The sequence below is a fragment of the Balaenoptera physalus genome (assembly GCF_965194825.1).
Source record: "Balaenoptera physalus genome assembly, chromosome: 2".
In the NCBI taxonomy this organism is placed as follows: Eukaryota; Metazoa; Chordata; class Mammalia; order Artiodactyla; family Balaenopteridae; genus Balaenoptera; species Balaenoptera physalus.
In genome coordinates, this window is record NC_138883.1 from 83,767,731 (window position 1) to 83,791,911 (window position 24,181).

Below are 24,181 nucleotides of genomic sequence, written 5' to 3' on the forward strand. Positions count from 1 at the left end.
TATATATATGCAGAATAAATGCAGACATAAAAATGCAGCCACTTCTACTGCCTCCCCAATAATCTACTCTTTAAGTAAATGTGACAATACTAGAATTTAACTCTCAAAAATCTACGGTGCACTGTGCCTGGTACCCAGTAGGTGTTCAGTGTTTGTTTGTTAAATGAATACTGAAAATATTTGGGACACAAGCTTTCGCTTTGTTAATGTGCATTTACATTCCACTCATAAAAACACATCGTAACATACACAAATCTACACATAGCCCCATTGATGTCAACTCCTGAAAATGCCCTCATGACAAAAAATGGAAGATAAATATTACGCTAGAGTGGGACAGGATGATGACAATTAGAGAAGCTGCGAAAGGAAAATTCCAAACACAATTCTTCCATAGTCTTTTTTTATTACATCGTTATTTATTCTTTCTTTTTCTCTTTCTTAAAATTGAAGTATAGTTGATGTTTCATAGTCTTTTTGATGTCAGTTATCTTCGTTTCCATAATAATTCACAGGTGTCTACAAAAAAGTAATCTATTCCTACTTTGAAACTTTAGGACTGCTCTTGGCCATAATATCACACATAATTACGAACAATCTTTTTACATCCTTATAAATGGTACATCAGAGAATTCATATTAAAGGAAGCCACATATTTACAAATAATATGCAACATGTTCAACAAATCTCAACAAAAATGAATATTCATTGTATCATTTATCATTTAAAGAGTAGCTACCAGAAGTACAAGTAATTCTCACACTAGTGGACATTTTTACTAACCACTCATTTCAGTTCGTTGATCTTTTCTTTCCCTAACAAGTATTCCTAAATTTGTTGTGTGTGGTGTTTTGTGTTTTTTATCCTGTCTTTATGCTGTACTTCAGAAAAAAAAAAAAATAGGGAAAGAAGTAGATTGGGATTTGTTTTGTTTAGGGGTTTAAAAATATCTAAGGCAACATAGAGTTTAACTCCACAGGTTTGTTTACCAGCAGGTTGCTGTTCCGAAGAAGCCAGCCATTTAAAAAACGCGCAAAATAAGGCTCTCGCAAAAAAAAAAAAAAAAATTATATACAGGGAATAGATGGGAGCGCAAAACACATCAGTCACCAGCAACAAAACAGAAGCTTTGTTGCTCGCTATTTGTAAACAAGAGGTCGAGCCAGAGCTCCGCCCTGGTACCCGGGAGGTAAGGCATGTGATAGGCACAACCCCGTGCCCATCCCGAAGCGTTCCGCAAGGGCCGCCTGGCGCCCAGGACCAGGCAACCCAACCTCCAGCCGGGACCAAGCCCTACGGGAATTCTTCTGCTTCCAGCTTGGAGGCTGGAGTCGACCCTCCCTGCTTAACTTCCCTGCAGATACCCTGACATTCTTAAACCTCCTTCAACTATCTGCACTTTTGCCAGGCACCCCGAAACCCACGGCGGCTCTGGCGACCCCCGATCCCGGCTCTCCGAGCCTGCGCCCTCGGGGAAGCCCACCCGGGAGGCGCCCCCGCGGGCGGCTTACCGAGCAGCGAGCCTATGAAGATGACGACCTGCACGGTGGTGGTGAACTGACGGTACAGCTGCGCCTCGCCGAACTCCCCGAGCGCGCTGCGGTTGGCGCCCTCCGCCCCGGCGCCCGACGCGTTGCGCGGCTCGCTGGCGTTTCGGGAGATCCAGCTGCCGTTATGCCCCATGGCGAGGCTGGAGCTCCAGCTCCGTCTTAGCCCGCCCGTGCGCCCGCCTCGGACCTCCGCGCCACTCTCTCCTGCCTCGGGCGCGGAGGAACACGGGGGTGCCTGGTGGAGACCTGGAGAAGCCGGAGCAGCCGCGGGTCCCCTCACGTCTCCACATCGCCAGCCCCGGCGCCCGGGAGGCGGGGAGCGGAGAGGGCGAGGCTTCGCCCCATGCCCGTTCCCTCCGGGGTCCCCGTCAGCAGCCACATGAAGGCGGCACGGTCAGAGCCCGCCGAGCGTCGTCCGTCCCTCCTCCCGCGTGGTCAGCGCGTCCAAGCCCACTCAGCAGAGAGAGAAACACAAGAGGCATTTGATGGTCAAGGAGGGCGCTCTCCGCTCCCGCCGCCCTCTTCAACCTCTGCTTCTGGCCACCCCCGGGGCAGCCCTCTCGAGTCCCCTCCAGCGGACGGGCTCAGCCCCTCTCCTCAGAGGCAAGAGAACATTGGACTGCAGCCTTTTTTCAGTTCTGCTGGCTTCGAGGCTACGTGGTGATGGGAAACCCGGAAAATGCCCAAGTCAAATGCTCGGAGCCCCGAGGGGACCTGCGGGTCCCCACGCCGCCCATGGCCAAGGTGGAATGCCCCGAACCTCCCCAATAGCCTCGCCGTCAGCGCCCGACAGTCCTCCAAGACGCCCGCGAGGGCTTCTCCGGCCCGGCCCCTCGCTGGGGGTTCCGACCTCCTGCCTCGGCGCGGGTTGCAGGGACCTCGTTCCACAGACCCTTTGCCTCTGCACGGCCCAGTGCCCCCTTTCCTGGCCCCGCTCCGGCCCTCGACTGCAGGGAGAGAGCCTCCAGACTTTGCGAAGACACGAGAATACGCCCCTGGAAAGGAAGAGGCACCCTCTACGAGATCACCAAACTGCCTGCGCGCGCTTGAGGCGGCTGGGGGCGCGCGGCCCGCGGGGCGATCACGTGACACGCTTGGCCCCGCCCCCACGCCCAGGCTACCGCGGGCGGGAGGGACGGCGCCATCTTGGACCCCCCCCCACGATCTTGATAGCCAAGGCGGGGAGCGTGGGAGGGGCGGAGGATCCATGTCTGGTTGCCGTGAAGAAGCTCGCGGCTCCTCCGGGGCTTCGCCTCGTTTACTGCTGTCATTACTGCTCCTTATCTCGTCAGCTGGGGCTGCCTGAGGCTGATAATTCCACGTCGTTGGCACCTGGGCAAGGAGCCCAGTCTCCTCCATCGGGCCTTGGGTGTAGCTGAAGCATTTAAGAAAGATGGGATTTAGAAATACAGTGCCCGGTTTCCTGGGCCTTTTCATTGAGTCTCATTTCTAAAATGTACACAATACAACCCGGTCAGGTGGATTCTGGGAATGAAGCGTTGAGGAGGGAGCAACTTCCTGCGGGCTGATGCAAACGGTTGGGAAGCTGGGATGAGCGAGTAAACAAGAAAAAATGGTAAAGAGAAGCCGAATGGAACAAGGAACGGGTATGGATGGCATCCAGAGAGAGGATCAGGGGAGAAGAGAAAAGGAGAAATAAGAAAAGACAACTAAAATTTTGCCTGGTTTGACCTTATGAGAACTGTTTCTTTTTCAGGAGTGAAGGACACGGTAGAGGGCTTTGACAAATGGACTGGTAGGACTAGGTCCCACGACAATAACTCTTACGAATTGATTAAAATTACAGAGTTATTTCTTGGTTATCCCAAGGCTGATCGTGCTACCATAGGGCTACTTCACTTTCCCTATTAACCCTTATTACTTATTCTTCTTGAAAGGGCGAAGGTCCATGTCTTGTACATCTTTGGATTCTCAAAATACCTGCACATAATTCTCTATGTAAGCAGGTATTTTGAACATTTTGGAGACAAAAAAAAAAAAGAAAAGAGAAATGGAAGGAAAATTAATGATAAACTGTATTTTCAAAAACATAAGTCATTTCCAGCAGTTAAAATTTGTTCTGGGAGTCCAAACATATTTTTCAAGATGAAACCCCTTACACTGTAGTCATTACAAAACATAATTTATAATAATAATTCAGCAATATCCAGCACACTCCTTAGGAAAGATTAGGGAAGATGTGTAAATGAGTTGTGTAGTGACAGTTGTAAAAATACCCGTTTACTCACCATCACTTGCCATCCCTATTCAAAACTACTAAAAAGGATTGGGATAAATGTGAGGAAAACATTTTTCAATTTTTCAGATGTAAAGAGTGTTTAATAAAGCAAGAAACCTCTCGTTTTGTATTCCGAGAAGATACCAGTAAATTCTCTCCAGCCCGTAAACTGGTGTTAGGGTATGGGGTTAGTTGAGTCAAGAAATAACCTGATAGGGGCTTCCCTGGTGGCGCAGTGGTTAAGAATCTGCCTGCCAATGCAGGGGACACAGGTTCTATCCCTGGTCCGGGAAGATCCCACATGTCGCGGAGCAACTAAGCCCATGCGCCTGAACCACTGAGCATGCGCTCTGCAGCCCGCGAGCCACAACTATTGAGCCTGTGCTCCTGGAGCCCGCCCACCGCAGCGAGGAGCAGCCCCAGCTCCCTGCAACTGGAGAGGGCCTGCGCGCAGCAATGAAGGCCCAACGCAGCCAAAAAAAAAAAAAAAAGAAATAACCTGATAAACTGAGGGGTCACCGTGATTCTCAGACTTGAGGAAGGATTGCCTTCCTCAGTATAGGACCAAGGATGAGATCAGAGTGGTATACTTCTTATGGCCATGGGCTATATGAAATTTTCACTGATTACAAGATAATTTAATATTGATGTAAGAAGGGGGAAAGGGGGGGTGGGATGAATTAGGAGATTGGGATTGACATATATACACTATTGATACTATGTATAAAGTAGATAACTAATGAGAACCTACTGTATAGCACACGGAACTCAGTGCTCTGTGGTAACCAAAATGAGAAGGAAATCCAAAAATGAGGGGATATATGTATACATATAGCTGATTCACTTGGCTGTACAGTATAAACTAACACAATATTGTAGAGCAACTATATTCTAATAAAAAAATAAGATTGATTGGACATGATTTAAATATATGTCAAATGTCTATAGTAGGGTTATTTATACTTGTCTGCTCATCACAAACTTAGTGGCCTAAATTACAACAGCAATCACTTATTTTGCTCATAAATATGCAATTCTGGCAAGACCCATTGGGACTGCTTATCTCTGCTCCACATGATATCAACTGGGGCAGCTCAAAGTCAAAGCCAGGGTATGGAATCTGAAGGCTTGTTAACTAACATGTCTGGCAGTTGATGCTGGCTGTTGTTGGGACCTCAGCTGGGCCTGTCAGCTGGGATGCTTATATGTGGCCTCTCCCTGTGGCTGCTTGGCTTTCTTACAGCGTGGCAGCTATGTTCCAAAAGTGAGCATTTCAAGATAAGGGTCCCAAGAGGACAAGGCGGGAAGGTGGCCGACTTTTATGACTCATCTCAGAAGTCACAGAACATCACTTCCACTGTACTCTATTTGTAGAAGCAGTCAAAAGCCGCCACATATAAGGGGAAAGGACAGAGACTACACCTCTCAGTGGAGGGAGTGTCCATCATATTGTAAGAACAGCAGGTGGAATGAGAGAGATTGTTGCAGTCATTTAAGGAAAATAAAATCTGCCATAATATCTATTTTCCTTTTATCAAAAAAATCCTTCCAAAGGTCTCGTTTTTAGATATTTTTTTCTGGAATGAAACCGGAAGAGGTCAAAAACCACATAAATTAATTACAGTCCTCTTCAGTTACTGACCATGTACAGGTATTACGGGGATATGAGCTAGCCAATATTAACACCTGGCAGCAAACTGGTACACAGCCATAGCTGAAGGCAGGTGATTAGGACCACCAGCCTACACATTTATGTGCTAGCTAATTTTCATCCAAAACTTTCTGGAGCTACACTAAAAGCAGATAATAGAAAATGGAATAAAAAAATAGGCAACCTCTGGCTCTTAGATAATGCGTAGTAAGTTTTCCTTACATTTTTCTCCCATAATGAATAGTATAAGAAGGCATTCTCCCAGCTTAAACACACTTTGTGTTCCCAAAGTTTTAAAGTTAGTTGTGTAGCGCTCAGGATCCATTTCCCTATAGAAATAATAAACAGGATGATAGGGTTCCCAGGCAGAGTGGGGCAAAAAGAAGGAGAGGCTCTGGGGATTAAGGACTCCCAGGGAGGCCCTACTCAGTCTGTAGGTCTACCTAGCTCTCCAAAGGTCTACTTTCTTCTCAGTGTTTACAAGAATTACTCTTCTCCTTGTGCCAGTAATCCACTCATTTAACTAACGTTAATGCCCTGTGCTGGGAAGGCGGGAACACAGAAATGTGGACTAGAACAGATTCTCGAAGCTTTCTCCAATCACCTCTTCCTTAATCATATACCCCCTGGGATTTGCTTAGGGATTTTACCTCTTATAGCCATGGGAAAATAGGTATGATGGTTAATTTAATGTGTCAACTTGACAGGGCCACGGTTGCCCAGATATTTGGCCAAACATTATTCTGGGTGTGTCTATGAGGATACTTCTGGATGAGATTGACATTTGAATCTGTAGAGTGAGTAAAGGGATTGCCCTCCTTATTGTGGGTGAGCCTCATCTAATCAGTTGAAGATCTGGCTAGAACATAAAAGCTGAGTAAAAGAGGATTTCCTCTGCCTCACAACCTTCGAGCTGGTATATAAGCTTTTCCCTGCCTTCAGACTTGAAACCTTGGCTCTTCTGAGTGTTAAGCCTGGTGGCCTTCAGACTGGAAGAACACCATCAGCTCTCTTGGTTCTCAGGCCTTTAGACGGGACTAGAACAACACCATTGACAGTCCTGGGTCTCCAGCTTGCCAACTGCCGATCTTGGGACTTAGCCTCCAAAACTGCATGAGCCAGCTCCTTATGATAAATCTCTGTGGTAATTTTTAAAAGCCTATTTCCTTCTCTGTTTTTTCTCTTATACTCCCATGGTGTGGTGATAGGCAAAATTTACATGTAGGTGCTAATAACATCTTTCCATACCTATAGAATGAAATAGGATCCATTTATGTTCAAAAGAATTCCTGGATTCCAACTTTCTTGGGCATTTATTGAAGAGCAGGAAGGGAGCTGGGTAGGGGAAAGAAGAGATGGATAGGATTTGAGATAATTGCAAAGCCCAAGGGGAAGGTGGCGGGAAGTGAGGAGGAGCCTATGGGTTTATTTCCCCTTCCTTCTTCCTTTTCATCATTGAAGGTCTCTTCCTCCTGCCTCCTGTCCCCAACACTACACTCTCAAATGTCCCTGCATGGTCTCTCGCTAAAGATGGAGAGAAGAGAAAAGCTGGAAGTGTTTTGAGTCGGTAAGCCCAAGCAGCAGTGTGCTGAGGAAAGAGGGATCCTTATGGCCCCGGGCTACCCATCTGGAATAAGTAGTTCTATTTCCAAATGGCTAATTCTATACCTATACAAAAGACACAAACAATGCAGGTTATTATGTAAACATTACTAGTGTTCAGTGGTATCTCATTCTCCTCTTCTTCCAGGCACACAGAAGACTATTTTTCTCGGCTGCCCTTGCAAATGGGCAGGGCCATGTGACTATAATGACTAATGATATGTGAGCAGAAGTGACGAGTCATTTCTGAGCTGCGGCAGTGAAAAGCTTGTTGTGATTTTCAAGTCTCTCTGCTGCCCTGCCATTGTGATTGTGGAAGGGGACTTGTGTTGAAGAGCTGAAATATTGAAGCAGCCTGTGTTTCTGAGTCACCTTATTGTGTGTGTGGGGTGGGGGTGGCAGGGGGGTTGCGGACGCCCTAGAGACCACCCAGACATAACAACAAATTGTATATAAGCAAGGAATAAACCTTTGTTATACTAAACAACCAAGATTTTTGGAGCTGCTCATTATCACAGTATAACCCAGCCTATCCTGGCAGATAGAGTTATGAAAACTGGGGCCTGCATATTTAAGAGAGCATAGACTTTATTTCCCGGGAATGGAAGATATTGAATTAGGGCTTAAAAAAAAATCTCTGTGTATATTGGGGGCAATAAGGATATCCTAGATCCTTGTAAAATGAAAGTGGTAGCTGATAATAAAGTCTCTGGGCATCTTTGAATTGAACTACTGGAATATTTCATGTCCAAAAACATACCGGTCTCCAATAAATTTATGTCATTTAAATAGCTTTTTGGGGGGAGTACTTAAGCTTAGTATACTCAGATTGTCACTTTACACAGGCAAACCTACCAACTCCCTCAAGATAAAGAGTCTAGTAACCGGGACGGGGGGAAGGGGGGCAGTATGATGTTGGTGTCAGTTTGACCTGGGTTTGAATGCCTGCTCCCCTATTTCCACTTGTGACACTGGGCAGTTACTGACCTCTCTAAGCTCAGTTTCCTCCTCTACCAAATAGCGATTAAAATGCCTATATTGCAAGGCTGTTTAGAGGACAATAAAATACCAAATTAATGAAAATCTCTAACAGAACCTGGCACATGATAGGAAATCAATGAAATGTAACTATATAAGATTGATTCCTGTTTATTGATGCTTAAAGACAACAAATATCAAAAGGGAAAAAAAGCATCATCTTTCAACATTTTAAAGAATTCTCTCTTTGTAGATATAAATAAAGCACTGCCTAACAAGTCCTGTATTTCAAAAAATGGAAGAACCACTTACTTTGCAATTAACAAAGGACAAAATGGCTTTTGGTTAAAGATTTAGAAGTCCACAATTTAGCCTTTACACTATTGGGCTAAATACGTTTACTTTATGGTTCTTAGTTTGGGGTATGTTAAATTACCATCAAAGAAATTATCTGTTTAAAAAAGCTAATACTAATAATTTACTAATTATAGTAAATAATGTAATTAGTATAATAATTTACTAATTATATTTACTAATACTAATAATTTGCATATTCTAAATTATCTCAATATGTGGACTGGGAAATGGTTTTCTACTGATATGAATCTATAACTCTTAATGCAGTTTCCCAATTTGTAATAGTCCTTGCACCTATAGATTGCTATTACATTCATCAAGAATATCTGGAAGGTGAGAGATTGAATACCCCTTCCCCCAGAAAGCCTCAGCAATTTCATATAAACAGACACATAGACACATGCACACACACATATACACATAGTGATTATAAAGCAACCTGACTAATTTTTTAATAGCAAGTATGCCAAAACTAAAATATCCATGAATATTATCACCTTTAAAGGAGTCACCCTGGGAAGCTGTTTAACTGTTGAAGAATATCATGATTTCTTAACACGTATTTGGGACTCTCTTTTATAACTACCTTCAGAAGTTGGAATATTCTTTCCTGTATCATAAAAGGAAACATTCTTTTGCTGATGGTAATAAATATGTCCTTTAAGAATAAATTTGAATTTTTTGATAGAGCCAAAAGTTATCTAGGACCAATTCTGGTGAATTAAGTGATCAAGACCGTATCTTCTTTGCTAAAAGATGAGATATGACTATAAAATACTACGACTCACAGTCTGACTTCTAAGTAATGGCACAGCTTTGGAAGAAAAATATATACTTAATTTATTCCAGAATTTGAAGGACAAGATTCATTTGGGTATATAAATATGTAAATGCATACAAATACCCACAAACTGATGCAAAAAAAAAAATGCTATTTTTATTTCATAATTTCTTGAACAGCAGGAGCCACCTTGCCTCTCCTACTTCTGCCAGGCCACAGAGAGCTTTAAGAACAATTAAGTGCTTTTACCTGCTACAAGGAGACAGGAAAGAGGGCAGGTCCAAAAAAGTATTCAAAGAAGTAATGGCTGAAAATTTCCCATATTTGGCAAAAACCATAAGCCTACAGATTCAAGAAGCTGAGTGAGCTCTAAACATGATAAACCCAAAGAAATCTATACCAAGACACATCATAATCAAACTTCTGGACACTGACAAAGAAAAAAAATCTTTAAAAGTAGCCATAGAGAAATGCCACTTTACCTATAGGGGAAAAACAATGTGAATGATAGCAGAGATCTAATTGAAATCACAAAGGCCAGAAAGAAGTGGCATAACATTTTCAAGGGCTGAAAGAAAAGAACCACTGACTCCAAATTCTATATCCAGTGAAAATATCCTTCAGGAATGAAAGGGAATGTAGTTTTAAAATTTGGGCACAACGACCAACAGTCTGGAATTTTTTCTTTGGGAAGTTGAGGGTAAACAGCAAGACCAGGAGATGTACTTTTGGGGAGCAGGGAGGGCATGAGGAAGTAGAGTCTCTTCCTTGGAGAACTGATCTAAGGGTTTAGGGAGGGCCTGGAGAATAAGGAAATCTTGGGGTGTCCTGACAAACTGTGAACCCCAGTTACACAAAAACAATCTTACCAGTCTGGGTGCTCCAAGAGTTTAGAGGTTATCTGCCGGAAGCCAGTCAAGTACCAGTCTTTACTTTCGAATGATCCCAGGACTGCTGAGTTATTTCACGTAGGGCAACCAAATGCAATGTGTGGACATTGGTTGGATCCTAATACAAACAAAGCACTGTAAAACAAAACAAAGCAACAACAACAACCTTTTCCTTTTAACAGATTATTAGAGTATAATTGACATACAATAAATTGCATATATTCTACAGTTTGATCAGTTTTAATATATGCAAACACCTGTGAAACTATCACCACAATCAAGATAATGAATATATCCATCACTCCCAGGAGTTTCTTCTTGTCCCTCTGGAATCCCTCCCTGTGGCTCATCTCTGTCATCCTGACACCAGGCAATCGCTTATCTTCTATTACTAAGTTTGTATTTTTAGAATTTTATATAAATGGAATCATACAATATGTACTCTTTTGTCTGGCTTCTCTCACTCAGCATAATTACTTTGAGATTTATCCATGTTATTATTATATAGATAGCATATTTATTTTTATTGCTGAATAGTGTTCCATTGATTGTATTGATACATATCAATTTGTTTTTACCAAGAAACAAGTTTGTCCATCACTTTTGATGAGCATTTGGGTTGTTTTCAGTTTGGCGATTAAGGGTTTATGAACATTCATTTACAAGTCTGTTCATGGACATATGCTTTCATTTCTCTTGGGTAAATAAATATCTAGCAGTGAATAGTTGTGTCATAGGGTAGGTATATGTTTAACTTTTTAACTAAAACTCATGATAGGCCTAAATGTAAAACTGAAAACTATAAAACTTCTAGATGAAAACATGGAGGAAAATCTTTGTGACTTTAAGTTAGGCAAAAATTTCTTGGATAGGATGACAAAACACGATTCATAAAAGATAAAAACTGATAAATTGAACTCTCTCAAAAGTAAGAACTATGCTCTTTGTAAAACACTGTTAAGAGAATGAAAAGGCAAACTACAGACTGGGAGAAAATTTTTGCAAATTACATATCTGATAAAGGACTTACTTCAGAATATATAAAGAATTCTCAAAACTCAATAATAATATAAAAAATACAATTTTTAAAACGAGCAAAAGATATGAACAGACAGAAGATATATGAATGACAAATAAGCACATGAAAAGCTGATTAACATTATTAATCATTAGGGAAATGTAAATTAAGGCACAATGAGATACTACTACACACCAATTACAATGTTTAAAATTTAAAAGATTGACAATAACAATTACTGACAAAGATGCAGAGTAACTAGAACCCTCCTAAACTGGTGGGAATATAATATAGTACAACACTTTGGAGAACAGTTTGCCAGGGTTTTTGTTGTGAAATTTTGACTTTGAAATAATTTCAAACTTATATAAAAGTTGTAAGAATTATCCAAAGAACTCTCATACATCCTTCACCTAAATTCCCCCCAATGGTTGACATCTATGTTTGACTTATCATCTCTCTCTTTATTTTCTGAATCACTTGGGAGCTAATTGTATATATAATACCCTATTACCCCTTACGGTTTGAGTGGAAATTTCCTAATAGCAAGGACACTTTCTATTTGAGCACAGTACAATCAGTAAACTCAGGAAGTTAACACTGATATAATAATGCTGTCTAATCCACAAGACCCCCTTCAAATTTTGCTGATTGTTTTGATTATATCCTTTATAGGTCCAGCATCCACTACAGATTCTAATTTTAGACAGATGGAGAATTTTGAACATAAATTGGGTATTACATAATGTTAAGCAACTGTTATATTTTTAAGGTATAAGGACAGTATTATGTTCATAAAATGTCCTTATCTGTTAGAGATATGTACTTAAGTGTTTATAAAAAGAATGATATGATGTCTGAGATTTTCTTTAAGATTCACTCCTAGGGAGGGGTGTGTGTGTGTGTGTCTGTGTTGAGGGGTGGGAAGAGGGGAGAAATGAAATAAGATTGAATAAGATTCTAAATTTGTTGAAGCTGAGTGATGAGTACAGGGGGGTATTGTAATATTTCCCCTACTTTAATGTATGTGTGAAATTTTTCCATAACTAGAGTATTTTAATTTAAAAAAATGGAGAAATGGAAGGATTTTAAGAACTGGGGTGATATGATCATATTTTTTATTTAGAAACATTACTCTGGCTGCAATAGGAAGAATGGCTTAAAGTGGGGCAAGAATGAAAGCAGTGACTAGTTTCCCAGCTGTTGAAGTCATCCAGGGAAGAGATGATGGTGACCTGAACCAAGTTAGTGGCAGTGGGATGGAGTGAAGTGGATGAATGGAAGAAATTGTAACTATCTGGATGTGAGAGATGAGAGAGAGGGAATCCAGGATTACTCTTAGTTGGCTTGGGCCAATGGGGAGGGGGTGGTGCCATTTACCTAGACAGGCATCACTGGAAAAAGAACAGGTCCCTAGGGGAGGGAAGGAGAAGATGGTTTGAAGGGGCCTCGGGTCAAACTAGTGCCTTTGTGTTATCTGGCCACAACTGAGTAGATAGATGACGGCAAGATACTTAAATAATCATTATTTAGCAAATAGTATAGGGGTAAGCAAGGCAGACAGAAGGAAATGTCACTTAAACTTAACTTGAGGTAATACGATATGATTATTCTAAATCAACATTGGTTGGAGACAGGATATAACAGAAAGACCTCCTCAATTCACATTAAGTAAACTGGGCATGCAACATAATTCTCTTCATGGGAATGTTGCTCATAAGATGCCTGAGTGGAAAGACATTTTTCAATTGAAATTGCATGGTGGTACTGTTGACCCCTAGGGTAGGCATGTAGGAACAGAGAACATGCACTGGGATGTTGAATCTATGGTTAAGGGGACGAGCTCGAGGGTAAAAAACTGGCGGGGAGGGGAGTAGCGGTCACGATTTTTACTCCTGGTCGTCTTCTGGGAAGGCTTAAGGTGAGTCAAAGCGGCTGGAAAACCCATCAAAGTCTGCCCTTCAGAGCTCCTGTCTCCTACCCATGCCAGAGTGAAGGAGTTCCAGCAGGCACTTCTGTGAAAGAGACTTATTTCGTGAAAACCATACCCCTTGGCATTCCATTCTGATGGATTTGATCTCCCACGCCCCTGCAGGTTCCTCCGCTCAGTTCCCCCAGCAGAATGTGGGCTAAACCTTCCCCCAGCCTCGCTCCCATGCCTACGCTGCTCACGCGTTAATAGCGTTCGTGACGCCGCTTCTCACCCAAGAGCCGGCCCGGGGCGCGGAGTTCCGGCGGGGATCCTGCTGGGCGCCGAGCCCCACCCCAACCCTGACCCCGCCCCCGGCGCGACGCCCCGCCCACATGCCCCCTCCCGGCGTGGAGCTCCGGTTGTGATCCTTCCCCCAAGCGCGGAGCTCTCCCCATCCCTGACCCCGCCTCCGGCTTGGATCCCCGCCCACGGTCCCGCCCCCGGAGCGGAGCCCGCCTAGGGCCCACCCACCTCCAAAAGGCTGCTTTGCCTTGCCTTGCCCACCGCACTACCATGGCTGGGGGCCGCGGGGCCCACGGGCGTGGCCGGGACGAGCCGCCGGAGAGCTACCCACAGCGACAGGACCACGAGCTGCAGGCCCTGGAGGCCATCTACGGCTCCGACTTCCAGGACCTGCGGCCGGACGCGTGCGGACGGGTAGGAACGTGGCTTGTCTGGTCGGGGCTGGCGTGCTGCGGCCCAGCTCCCCTGGCTCGATCTACCCCGGCCAGGCCCGCCCGGCCCTGCCGGAGCCGAACCGCCGACCCCCACTTAGGATTCTGGAGTCCTTTCATCTCTCGCGATTCCACCCACGCTCACTTTCTGTCCTTGCGCCCGCAGCCGCTTGGCGGGTCTCCAGAACCCCCAACTGGGCCGAATTCTCTTACACCCTTTTCCCCACGTCGGCTCCAGTCTTACCTCACGCTGTTTCTTATTCCTACTGACGTTCCATAACTTCCCTGCCTCCTTACTGTCCTGCCTTTTTTCCTCCCTGAAAGCCCTTGAGTTTGATACAACAGCGCATTCATAGGGACCCACTGCAACTTTGGGAACGCTTTGGGGGCTCTTGCGCAGATCTTACTGATGCCTTCAATCAGAAGCCTCACCCTCCCGTCTGTGTTCAAAACTATTAACCATGTAATCCCATTGTACTCCTCAGGCAACCTCCCTGTATTGTGCTGTGTGGAGGAACTTTCCTCTGTACCTTTCTCCAAGGCGCTTGGAGAGTATGGAATACAGTCGTCTTAGCTGCAATGGAGAGGGAGTGTGCTGAGTCCACCCTTTTAAAATGGCATTTGACTTAAAATATTATTTTCCTTTTTGTCTGGAAGTAAGTTAAGGCACATTATAAGCTGCTGATACTGACAGTCTTTCCCTCATCATCCTTGAAGAATTATCTACCAAACTCTTATCTTTATAGTATTATTTAAAAGGTAGTACCTTCCTTCATCTACCTTTAAATTTATTTATTTTATTTATTTTTGGCTGTGTTGGGTCTTCGCTGCTGCACGCGGGCTTTCCCTAGTTATGGCGAGTGGGGGCTACTCATTGTGGTGGCTTCTCTTGTTGCGGAGCACGGGCTCTAGGCGCACTGGCTTCAGTAGTTGCAGCACGTGGGCTCTGTAGTTGTGGCACGTGGGCTCTAGAGCGCAGGCTCAGTAGTTGTGGCACAGGGGCTTAGTTGCTCCGCAGCATGTGAGCTCTTCCTGGACCAGGGCTTGAACCCGTGTCCCCTGCATTGGCAGGTGGATGCTTAACCACTGCGCCACCAGGGAAGCCCAGCCCCCTTCATCTACCTTTAATCCTGGCATTTTACAACATGTGCCTTATCGGCACATCCGGGATTTTCTCAAGGAATAGGATCTTCGGGAGCTGTCAGGGCAAAACATTTTCCTTCTCACCCAACGTTTCCCTTCCTTCATTAACTATTTATTGTTCTAGGTATTGGGAATACAGTCCAGCACAAACCAAACCAAACCCCCTTACCTCAGGGAGCTTACTTTTCTAGTGCTTAATTTCAAGAGTTATTTTTAAGCTGAAATAGTAAAAATGTAAATATTCCCCTTATACAAGCTTATAATAAAATAACAATGTAACTTTCTGGTTATCTGGTAACTTCTCTGTTCCCAAACATTGAGAACCAGGAAGTCTGCTCATGAAGCCAAAATACGTGTTGCAAAGTTTACACGGTGACTCAATACAAAGCTCCTAAGACTTCATTCAGAGACAGTTTATTTACTTTACACAGCTTAATTATCTGGTCCTAAGACTGCAAGAAAACAAAAGACAAAGGTACTGCTGTAGGTAGGGATACTGATAATCTCAGAATTTATAGCTGGTGGTCTTTATAACAAGATAGAGCAAACAAAATCAAAAACTGTAATAGGCAGGTAGAAGGATTCAGATAGCTGTACCCTGAGGTACACGGGCAAATAGGCTTAACACTTTGCTAGGCAAATAATTGGTGGTCATAAGGATGAATCAGAATGTAGTCATTCAACATAGAGAACAGACTTGTGGTTGCCAAGGGCGGGTGGGTGGGGGAGGGATGGACTTGGAGTTTGGGATTAATAGATGCAAACTATTACATGTAGAATGGATAAGCAACAAGGTCCTACTGTATAGCACAAGGAACTATATTCAATATCCTGGGATAAACCATATTGGAAAAGAATATAAAAGATTGTATGTATGTGTATAACTGAGTCACTTTGCTGTGCAGCAGAAATTAACACTGTAAATCAACTATACTTCAATTAAAAAAAAGTTTAAAAAAGTTTAAAAAAAATGTAGTCATTCAACAAATACTTATTATTTGCCAGTCTTTAGGGAAAGGTTATGCAAGCCCACAATCCTTTATGCAAAACCCTGAGGCCTGATAAGTTTCAGAATTCAGAAGTGTTTGTGTTCATGGCCACATGTGCACATTCCACACTTACCTACTACCTCACTCAGTGTCTGGAGCAGCATGCAGAATCAAACACAACAAACCATGTGAATATGCAAATATTCACACTCAGTGGGATGGATGAAGACTATTAATAGCCTCTTGTCGGTTCAGGCCAAATTTGTTGCCAGTAAGTTCAGCTCAGAATTATTGACCTGAGTAAACTTTAGGTTTTTTAAACATCTGAAGTTTTTTAAACTTCTTTTTGGGGGATGTGTTATAATGTAGATTTTGGTTTAGTAGCATATGTATGTTATTTATAAATAACATTTTGGGAGTACATGCTAAAAATTCTTTTACATACTAAAGTTTGGACATCACTAGTTGAAAATATAATTTCCTCTGGAATTATAAATTTATTGTTAACTTAATTATCTTGGCTAATTTTCTGTCAACCAAAGGTCTGCTCATTTATAATTTGATAGCTATTGCAAACCTCCCTCCTAAAGCCTTGCTTTTGTCTCTGGGCCCACCGGTAGTGTCTTTTCCTACATCTTCACCAACACTGTAGTGTCAGACTTTTTCATCTTTGCCAGTAGATAGATGAAACATTTTTGCTTCCTTAATTGTAAATTATGAGGACCACCTTTGTCTGTAAGCCATGGATTTTTTTCTGTGAACTGTTCAATGTCGTTTGGTTTATTTTTACACTCTATTGTCTACTTTCTTATTCATATGTCAGAGCTATTTATATGTTAATATGTATGTTAAGAAAATTAGCATTTTGGGTCATATATTGCAAATATTTTCCCCTAATTAACCATTATGCATTTTGATATTTAGGTAATTTATGCAATTTTTTAAAACTTTAATATAGTCAAAATGACCTTTTTTTTTTCATTTTATTGTTGTTACATGGTCCCTGTGGTTTGTTTTTTTCCCTGCTCCAGTGTTACCAAAAAAATGAATTCTTCAAGACTGTCTTTTAATTCTTTCATGACTTTGTTTTTAAACTTCCATCAAATAAATATAGAAATAGCTTTTTATTTTTTAAAGTTCTTACCTCTGTCTGAGTATGAATCTAGGCTGCCCACTTTCACCCCCCAACTAGCCAGTTAGACTAACACAGATGATTTTTTTCAGTCTTTTCCACTAATATGAAATGCCACCTTTACATTGTATGAGAGTAGGCTGGCTTCATAAGGACAGAGTCTCTGTATTTGTTCACACCTACATGCCTAGTGCCTGGTAAAAAGCTCTCAAAATTTTTTTATTGACTGAAATAATTCCCAAATGTATTGGGGTCTATTTAGAAAAAGAGATATGGAGGGAAGTCAGTGATTAAGGCATTTGACATAAAATCTAATTTCTTAGATTTTACTATCATCATTTTGGGGGGGGAGGGGCATCTTCACAGACTTAAAACCAAAGACTTGCCCAGATTATCTAGCTTGCACATGTTACTTTATTTCTAGATTTGTTGTTTTTTCGCACAGATTAGTTCCTTCCCCACATTACAGCATATGAGAACGGAGGCAGGTAAGAAACAATAGGCCATGCTGAGCCGAGTCTTGCCATTAAAATTTAAGGGGGATGTGATGAGCGGAATCTAGGTAACAATCCTAGACCAAACACCTGGAAGTGGTTTGAATTGTGTAACTTTTTCTTTTATGTGCTGTGGTTAAAAACACATGGCATAAAATATACTAGCTTAACCATTTTTAAGTGTATAGTTCAGTAGTGTCAAGTATATTTACATGGTTGTGTAATGGAAAAATTGTTAGTATTTTTTTCTAATTGAAGCATAGTTGATTTACAGTGTTGTGCCAGTCTCTGCTGTACAGCAGATTGACTCAGTGTTACACATAGATACATTCTTTTTTTAATATTCTTTTCCATTAAGGTTTATCCCAGGAGAGTGGATATAGTTCCCTGTGCTCTACAGTAGGACCTTGTTGTTTGGCCATTCTAAATGTAATAGTTTGCATTTACCAACCTCAGACTCCCAGTCCATCCCTCTCCCTCTTGTGTTAGTGTTTTTTTTTTAAATATATTTATTTATTCATGGCTGTGTTGGGTCTTCGTTTCTGTGCGAGGGCTTTCTCCAGTTGCGGCAAGCGGGGGCCACTCTTCATCACGGTGTGCGGGCCTCTCAGTATCGCGGCCTCTCTTGTTGCGGAGCACAGGCTCCAGACGCGCAGGCTCAGCAATTGTGGCTCACGGGCCTAGTTGCTCCGTGGCATGTGGGCTCTTCCCAGACCAGGGCTCGAACCCGTGTCTCCTGCATTGGCAGGCAGATTCCCAACCACTGCGCCACCAGGGAAGCCCTTGTGTTAGTATTTTTAATTAATTTCCCAAACCCCGTCCTCACTCTGCTGCTCATCTTGTAAACCAGTAAAGTTTAATCGCAGGCTGTCATTAACCCTCATGCCTTGGAACCAAAAGATTTGCTCCTATGTGGAATGGCTGATAAAATTCTCAGTTTTTTTATTGTCTTATCCTTCACTCCAGTACTTTTAACAGAAATAGACACATGCTTACATCAGTTTATTTTGGGGGGCCTGAGTGTGAGGAAGTGCCCAAGAAAACCACATTCAGACTGAGAAACTGGGTTTCCTGCCAGTGTTGGCCGGGCGCTCTTCCAGGTGTTGTGCACTAGGCTGAAAAGAGGGTCCCCTGGGTCAGTGTTCTTCATCCTGTGGGGTGTATTAAGATCCTTGGGTTTTGTTTCTTGAAGATCTAATGTTTTTAATTTTTTTAATTCTGGGGGGGGATTAGTCCAAATGAGCATTACCTCTCTTATGTTTTAGGACTGAATTTGTGTTACTCTTTCACTTTTTATACCTTGAAGATTTGTTTGGTTATTTGATAGTACTTCAGGAGAGTCTCCAACTTCATGATCTCATTGAGAAGCAAATTTAACTCATCTCTCATTGTAGCGTGCCCTTCTCTCCATGACTACTTATTATGCTGCCTTCATGTCACTTGCATTTTCAGTCTTCAAAACAAATCTTTTTTCTCATGTAGAATTTTGTATACTTTGTAGCTATACATTCTGCATTGTGTTTTCCTCTCATTAGGTGCTCTCAAAAAATTTTGGTTACCCCTGACTTTGAGTTTTTTTACCTACAAATATTCCAGGAATTCATTATTTCCTTGTGCAGGTTAAATCAAAGATTGTATCAACATTGAATTCTAATGACCATTTATCTTCTAAAGGCATGAAGGAGGTCTTACCCAATCCGAATCTTTAGAACATCTTGATTGTTGAACTTTTTAATCAAGTCCTCTTCAGCTCCAGGAGTCCTTGAATGCCCTAATATGAGCTAACACTGGGTACCCTAAACACGTTTTGCATAAAAGCATCTTCACATGTTGGGAAGCCTCTCAGTTCGCTTGAGAGAAGCCTGGCAAATATTCTGTTCTTACCTCTGAAAGCACTGTTCCCTGACTGTCTTTTTTTTTTTTTTTCCAATGAGCCTGTACTGGTTAGGATTAAGTTTAGCTACATATGACAGAAAACTTAAAATAACAAAGTTTATTTTTTTACATGTAAAAGTCTGGAGTCTACGGCTTTTTCTGAATTGCTGTTCTACCATCCTTAATGTGCCCTTCATGGTCTAAAATGGCTGTCTGACCTCCAGTCATCACATCTGCATTCCAACCAGCTGTAATGAGAAGGGGATGAAGAAGTTTCATCCCTTTCCTTTGATAAAGTTCACTTCCTGGAAATTGCGTATTATAGTTCTTTCATCTTACTGGCCAGAAATTAATCCAGTAGCCACACTGAGCTGCAAAGGCATCTGGGAAATGTATCCAGCTAAAAAATCAGGGATTCTATTAAAAAGAAATAAAAACCAAGCTTACGTATTTTATATACATAGTTGATTGTGTAATTCATGGTGCCACATGTAAGGTTCATGTTATAAATTTCTATTAGAATTTAATGTTGCTAAGTACTTTATTACCCTTAGAAGAATTTTTCTCTTTTCTCTTTTCTGATAATGCCACGTTTCTCTTTTTGCCATGGCTGCCTGGACATTCCAAGGGAAAGTCAAGGCTCAGTCACAGTAACTCAGGGTTGGCATTAACAAGGGAGGGCTGATGGAAAAGACAGGTTTGGGAGTCAGAATTGGATTTGAAGTCCAGACTTGTTGCTGTGTGTTGTTGGGCAAGAAACTGAAAGTCTGAGCCTGAGCCGCCTTGTCTGTAAAATGTCTGTACAAAGGAGAGTGCACCTACCTTGCAAAGTTGGTCAAGTGTCTGGACCACATGCGTAGATGTTCCCTCAACCTCCCCTTTCTCATGATATATAGATAATATAAACTGCCTCAAATCCTTTTTGGAAAAAGCATACATAAATAAAGAAGAATGGAGTATTTGGTGAAAAGCAGTTGGTTGAAAGCATACACAATTTTAGAAGAGCTATCATATTTCTTCATGTCAGGGTTTTCACTTGTTATGTCAATATTCGAAATATCGAATATTTCCTGCTCAAGAGGACTTCCCTGACCCGCCTGTCTGCGTACCTTCTCCTCCTCCACCACTATGTTCCATGACTCGGCTTTGTCTTCTTTACAGCACTCATCACTTTTTGAAAGCATTCATTTGTCTCCTAGTCTGTGCCAGCTAGTTGGGTTCGTGTCTGTGTAGATTTGCCTCTGAACTCCCAGTCTCTAGGGCAGCATTCAGAAGGTCATCAGCACCCAGTGACATTTGAATGAATGGAGGCCACATGGGACATTTCAGGTCACTCCTTAGAGAACTTTGAAAAGGAATATGTACTCTCTCTTGCAGGTTTTCCGATTTTTTTTGAATTTTATTTTATTTATTTTTTTATACAGCAAGTCCTTATTAGTCATCCATTTTATACACATCAGTGTATACATGTCAATCCCAATCGCCCAATTCATCACACCACCACCCCCACCCCCCCGCCATTTTCCCCCCTTGGTGTCCATACGTTTGTTCTCTACTTCCGTGTCTCAATTTCTGCCCTGCAAACCGGTTCATCTGTACCATTTTTCTAGGTTCCACATATATGCGTTAATATACGATATTTGTTTTTCTCTTTCTGACTTACTTCATTGTGTATGACAGTCTCTAGATCCATCCACGTCTGTACAAATGACCCAATTTCGTTCCTTTTTATGGCTGAATAATATTCCATTGTATATATGTACCACATCTTCTTTATCCATTCATCTGTCTATGGGCATTTAGGTTGCTTCCATGACCTGGCTATTGTAAATAGCACAGCAATGAACATTGGGGTTCATGTGTCTTTTTGACTTATGGTTTCCTCTGGGTATATGCCCAGTAGTGGGATTGCTGGGTCATATGGTAATTCTATTTTTAGTTTTTTAACGAACCTCCATACTGTTCTCCATAGTGGCTGTATCAATTTACATTCCCACCAACAGTGCAAGAGGGTTCCCTTTTCTCTACACCCTCTCCAGCATTTGTTGTTTGTAGATTTTCTGATGATAGCCCTTCTAACTGGTGTGAGGTGATACCTCATTGTAGTTTTGATTTGCATTTCTCTAATAATTAGTGATGTTGAGCAGCTTTTCGTGTGCTTCCTGGCCATCTGTATGTCCTCTTTGGAGAAATGTCTATCTAGGTCTTCTGCCCATTTTTTGATTGGGTTGTTTGTTTTTTTAATATTGAGCTGCATGAGCTGTTTATATATTTTGGACATTAATCCTTTGTCCGTTGATTCGTTGGCAAATATTTTCTCCCATTCTGAGGGTTGTCTTTTGGTCTTGTTTATGGTTTCCTTTGCTGTGCAAAAGCTTTTAAGTTTCATTAGGTCCCATTTGTTTATTTTTGTTTTTATTTCCATTACTCTAGGAGGTGGATCAAAAAAGATCTTGCTGTGATTTATGTCAAAGAATGTTCTTCCTATGTTTTCCTCTAAAAGTTTTATAGTGTTCGGTCTTACATTTAGGTCTCAAATCCATTTTGAGTTTATTTTTGTGTATGGTGTTAGGGACTGTTCTAATTTCATTCTTTCACATGTAGCTGTGCAGTTTTCCCAGCACCACTTATTGAAGAGGCTGTCTTTTCTCCATTGTATATCCTTGTCTCCTTTAAAAAATAAGGTGACCATATGTGCATGGGTTTATCTCTGGGCTTTCTATCCTGTTTCATTGATCTATATTTCTATTTTTGGGCCAGTACCAGACTGTCTTGATTACTGTAGCTTTTTAGTAGACTCTGAAGTCCGGGAGCCTGATTCCTCCAGCTCTGTTTTTCTTTCTCAAGATTGCTTTGGCTATTCAGGGTCTTTTGTGTTTCCATACAAATTGTGAAAGTTTTTGTTCTAGTTCTGTGAAAAATGCCATTGGTACTTTGATAGGGATTGCACTGAATCTGTAGATTGCTTTGGGTAGTATAGTCATTTTCACAATGTTGATTCTTCCAATCCAAGAACATGGTATATCTCTCCATCTTTTTGTATCGTCTTTAATTTCTTTCATCAGTGTCTTATAGTTTTCTGCATACAGGTCTTTTGTCTCCCTAGGTAGGTTTATTCCTAGATATTTTATTCTTTTTGTTGCAATGGTAAATGGGAGTGTTTCCTTAATTTCTCTTCCAGATTTTTCATCATTAGTGTATAGGAATGCAAGAGATTTCTGTGCATTAATTTTGTATCCTGCAACTTTACCAAATTCATTGATTAGCTCTAGTAGTTTTCTGGTAGCATCTTTAGGATTCTCTATGTATAGTATCATGTCATCTGCAAACAGTGACAGTTTTACTTCTTCTTTTCCGATTTGTATTCCTTTTATTTCTTTTTCTTCTCTGATTGCCGTGGCTAGGACGTCCAAAACTGTGTTGAATACTGGACATCCTTGTCTTGTTCCTGATCTTAGAGGAAATGCTTTCAGTTTCTCACCGTTTAGAATGATGTTTGCTGTGGGTTTCTTGTATATGGCCTTTATTATGTTGAGGTAGTTTCCCTCTATGCCCAATTTCTGGAGAGTTTTTATCATAAATGGGTGTTGAATTTTGTCAGAAGCTTTTTTCTGCATCTATTGAGATGATCATATGGTTTTTATTCTTCAATTTGTTAATATGGTGTATCACAATGATTGATTTGCCTATATTAAAGAATCCTTGCATCCCTGGGATAAATCCCACTTGATCATGGTGTATGATCTTTTTAATGTGTTGTTGAATTCTGTTTGCTAGTATTTTGTTAAGGATTTTTGCATCTATATTCATCAGTGATATTGGTCTGTAATTTTCTTTTTTGTAGTATCTTTGTCTGGTTTTGCTCTCAGGGTGATGGTGGCCTCATAGAATGAGTTTGGGAGTCTTCCTTCCTCTGCAGTTGTTTGGAAGAGTTTGAGAAGGATGGGTGTTAGCTCTTCTCTAAATGTTCAATAGAATTCACCTGTGAAGCCATCTGATCCTGGACTTTTGTTTGTTGGAAGATTTTTAATCACAGTTTCAATTTCATTACTTCAATTTCATTACATAGAGTTGCTTGTAGTAGTCTCTTAGGATGCTTTGTGTTTCTGTGGTGTCTGTTGTAACTTCTCCTTTTCCATTTCTAATTTTATTGATTTGAATCCTCTCCCTCTTTTACTTGATGAGTCTGGCTAATGGTTTATCAATTTTGTTTATCTTCTCAAAGAACCAGCTTTTAGTTTTATTGATCTTTGCTATTGTTTTCTTTGTTTCTATTTCATTTATTTCTGCTCTAATCTTTATGATTTCTTTCCTTCTGCTAACTTTGGGTTTTGTTTGTTCTTCTTTCTCTAGTTCCTTTAGGTTTAAGGTTAGATTGTTTCTTTGAGATTTTTCCTGTTTCTTGAGGTAGGCTTGTGTAGCTATAAACTCCCCTCTTAGTACTGCTTTTGCTGCATCCCATAGCTTTTGGATCGTTGTGTTTTCATTATCATTTGTCTCTAGGTATTTTTTGATTTCCCCTTTGATTTCTTCAGTGATCTCTTGGTTATTTAGTAACATATTGTTTAGCCTCCATGTGTTTGTGTTCTTTACGTTTTTTTCCCTGTAGTTCATTTCTAGTCTCATAGCGTTGTGGTCAGAAAAGATGCTTGATATGATTTCAATTTTCTTAAATTTACTGAGGCTTGATTTGTGACTCAAGATGTGATCTGTCCTGGAGAATGTTCTGTGTGCACTTGAGAAGAAAGTGTAATCTGCTGTTTTTGGATGGAATGTCCTATAAAGATCAATTAAATCTATCTGGTCTATTTTGTCATTTAAAGCTTGTGTTTCCTT

General features: G+C 41.4%; 2 protein-coding genes and 1 long non-coding RNA gene across 9 annotated transcripts in view; 2 read left to right on the top strand and 1 right to left on the bottom strand.

Annotated features, from left to right (window-relative positions):
* GPR176 (G protein-coupled receptor 176) overlaps positions 1-13,237 on the bottom strand; it is a 113,458-nt gene extending 100,221 nt beyond the window's left edge. Inside the window, exons 1-2 of one of the 5 annotated variants that reach the window (XM_082443169.1) lie at positions 10,028-13,237; positions 1,512-2,925 (exon numbers count right to left, since the gene is read on the bottom strand). In XM_082443169.1, coding sequence (XP_082299295.1) covers positions 1,512-1,683 — 172 coding nt within the window. In that variant the 5' untranslated portion in view covers positions 1,684-2,925; positions 10,028-13,237. Of the gene's footprint in view, positions 1-1,511; positions 2,926-10,027 lie in introns of those variants that run through there. The other 4 variants (XM_082443168.1, XM_082443171.1, XM_082443173.1 and 1 more) reach the window with 4 other exon arrangements.
* On the top strand, positions 2,922-12,575 carry LOC309651113. Its single transcript, XR_014257932.1, has 2 exons — positions 2,922-7,007; positions 7,191-12,575. It is a non-coding gene; the product is annotated as an uncharacterized lncRNA (long non-coding RNA).
* A 273-nt stretch (positions 13,238-13,510) lies between the features above and the next one.
* Positions 13,511-24,181, top strand: part of EIF2AK4 (eukaryotic translation initiation factor 2 alpha kinase 4) — a 109,221-nt gene continuing 98,550 nt past the window's right edge. For all 3 annotated transcript variants that reach the window (XR_014257815.1, XM_082442882.1, XM_082442883.1), the window contains exon 1: positions 13,511-13,695. Coding sequence is in view for 2 of the 3 variants with exons in the window: in XM_082442882.1 (XP_082299008.1) it covers positions 13,552-13,695 (144 nt within the window). In the remaining variant the exon portion in view is untranslated. The remainder of the gene's footprint in view (positions 13,696-24,181) is intronic.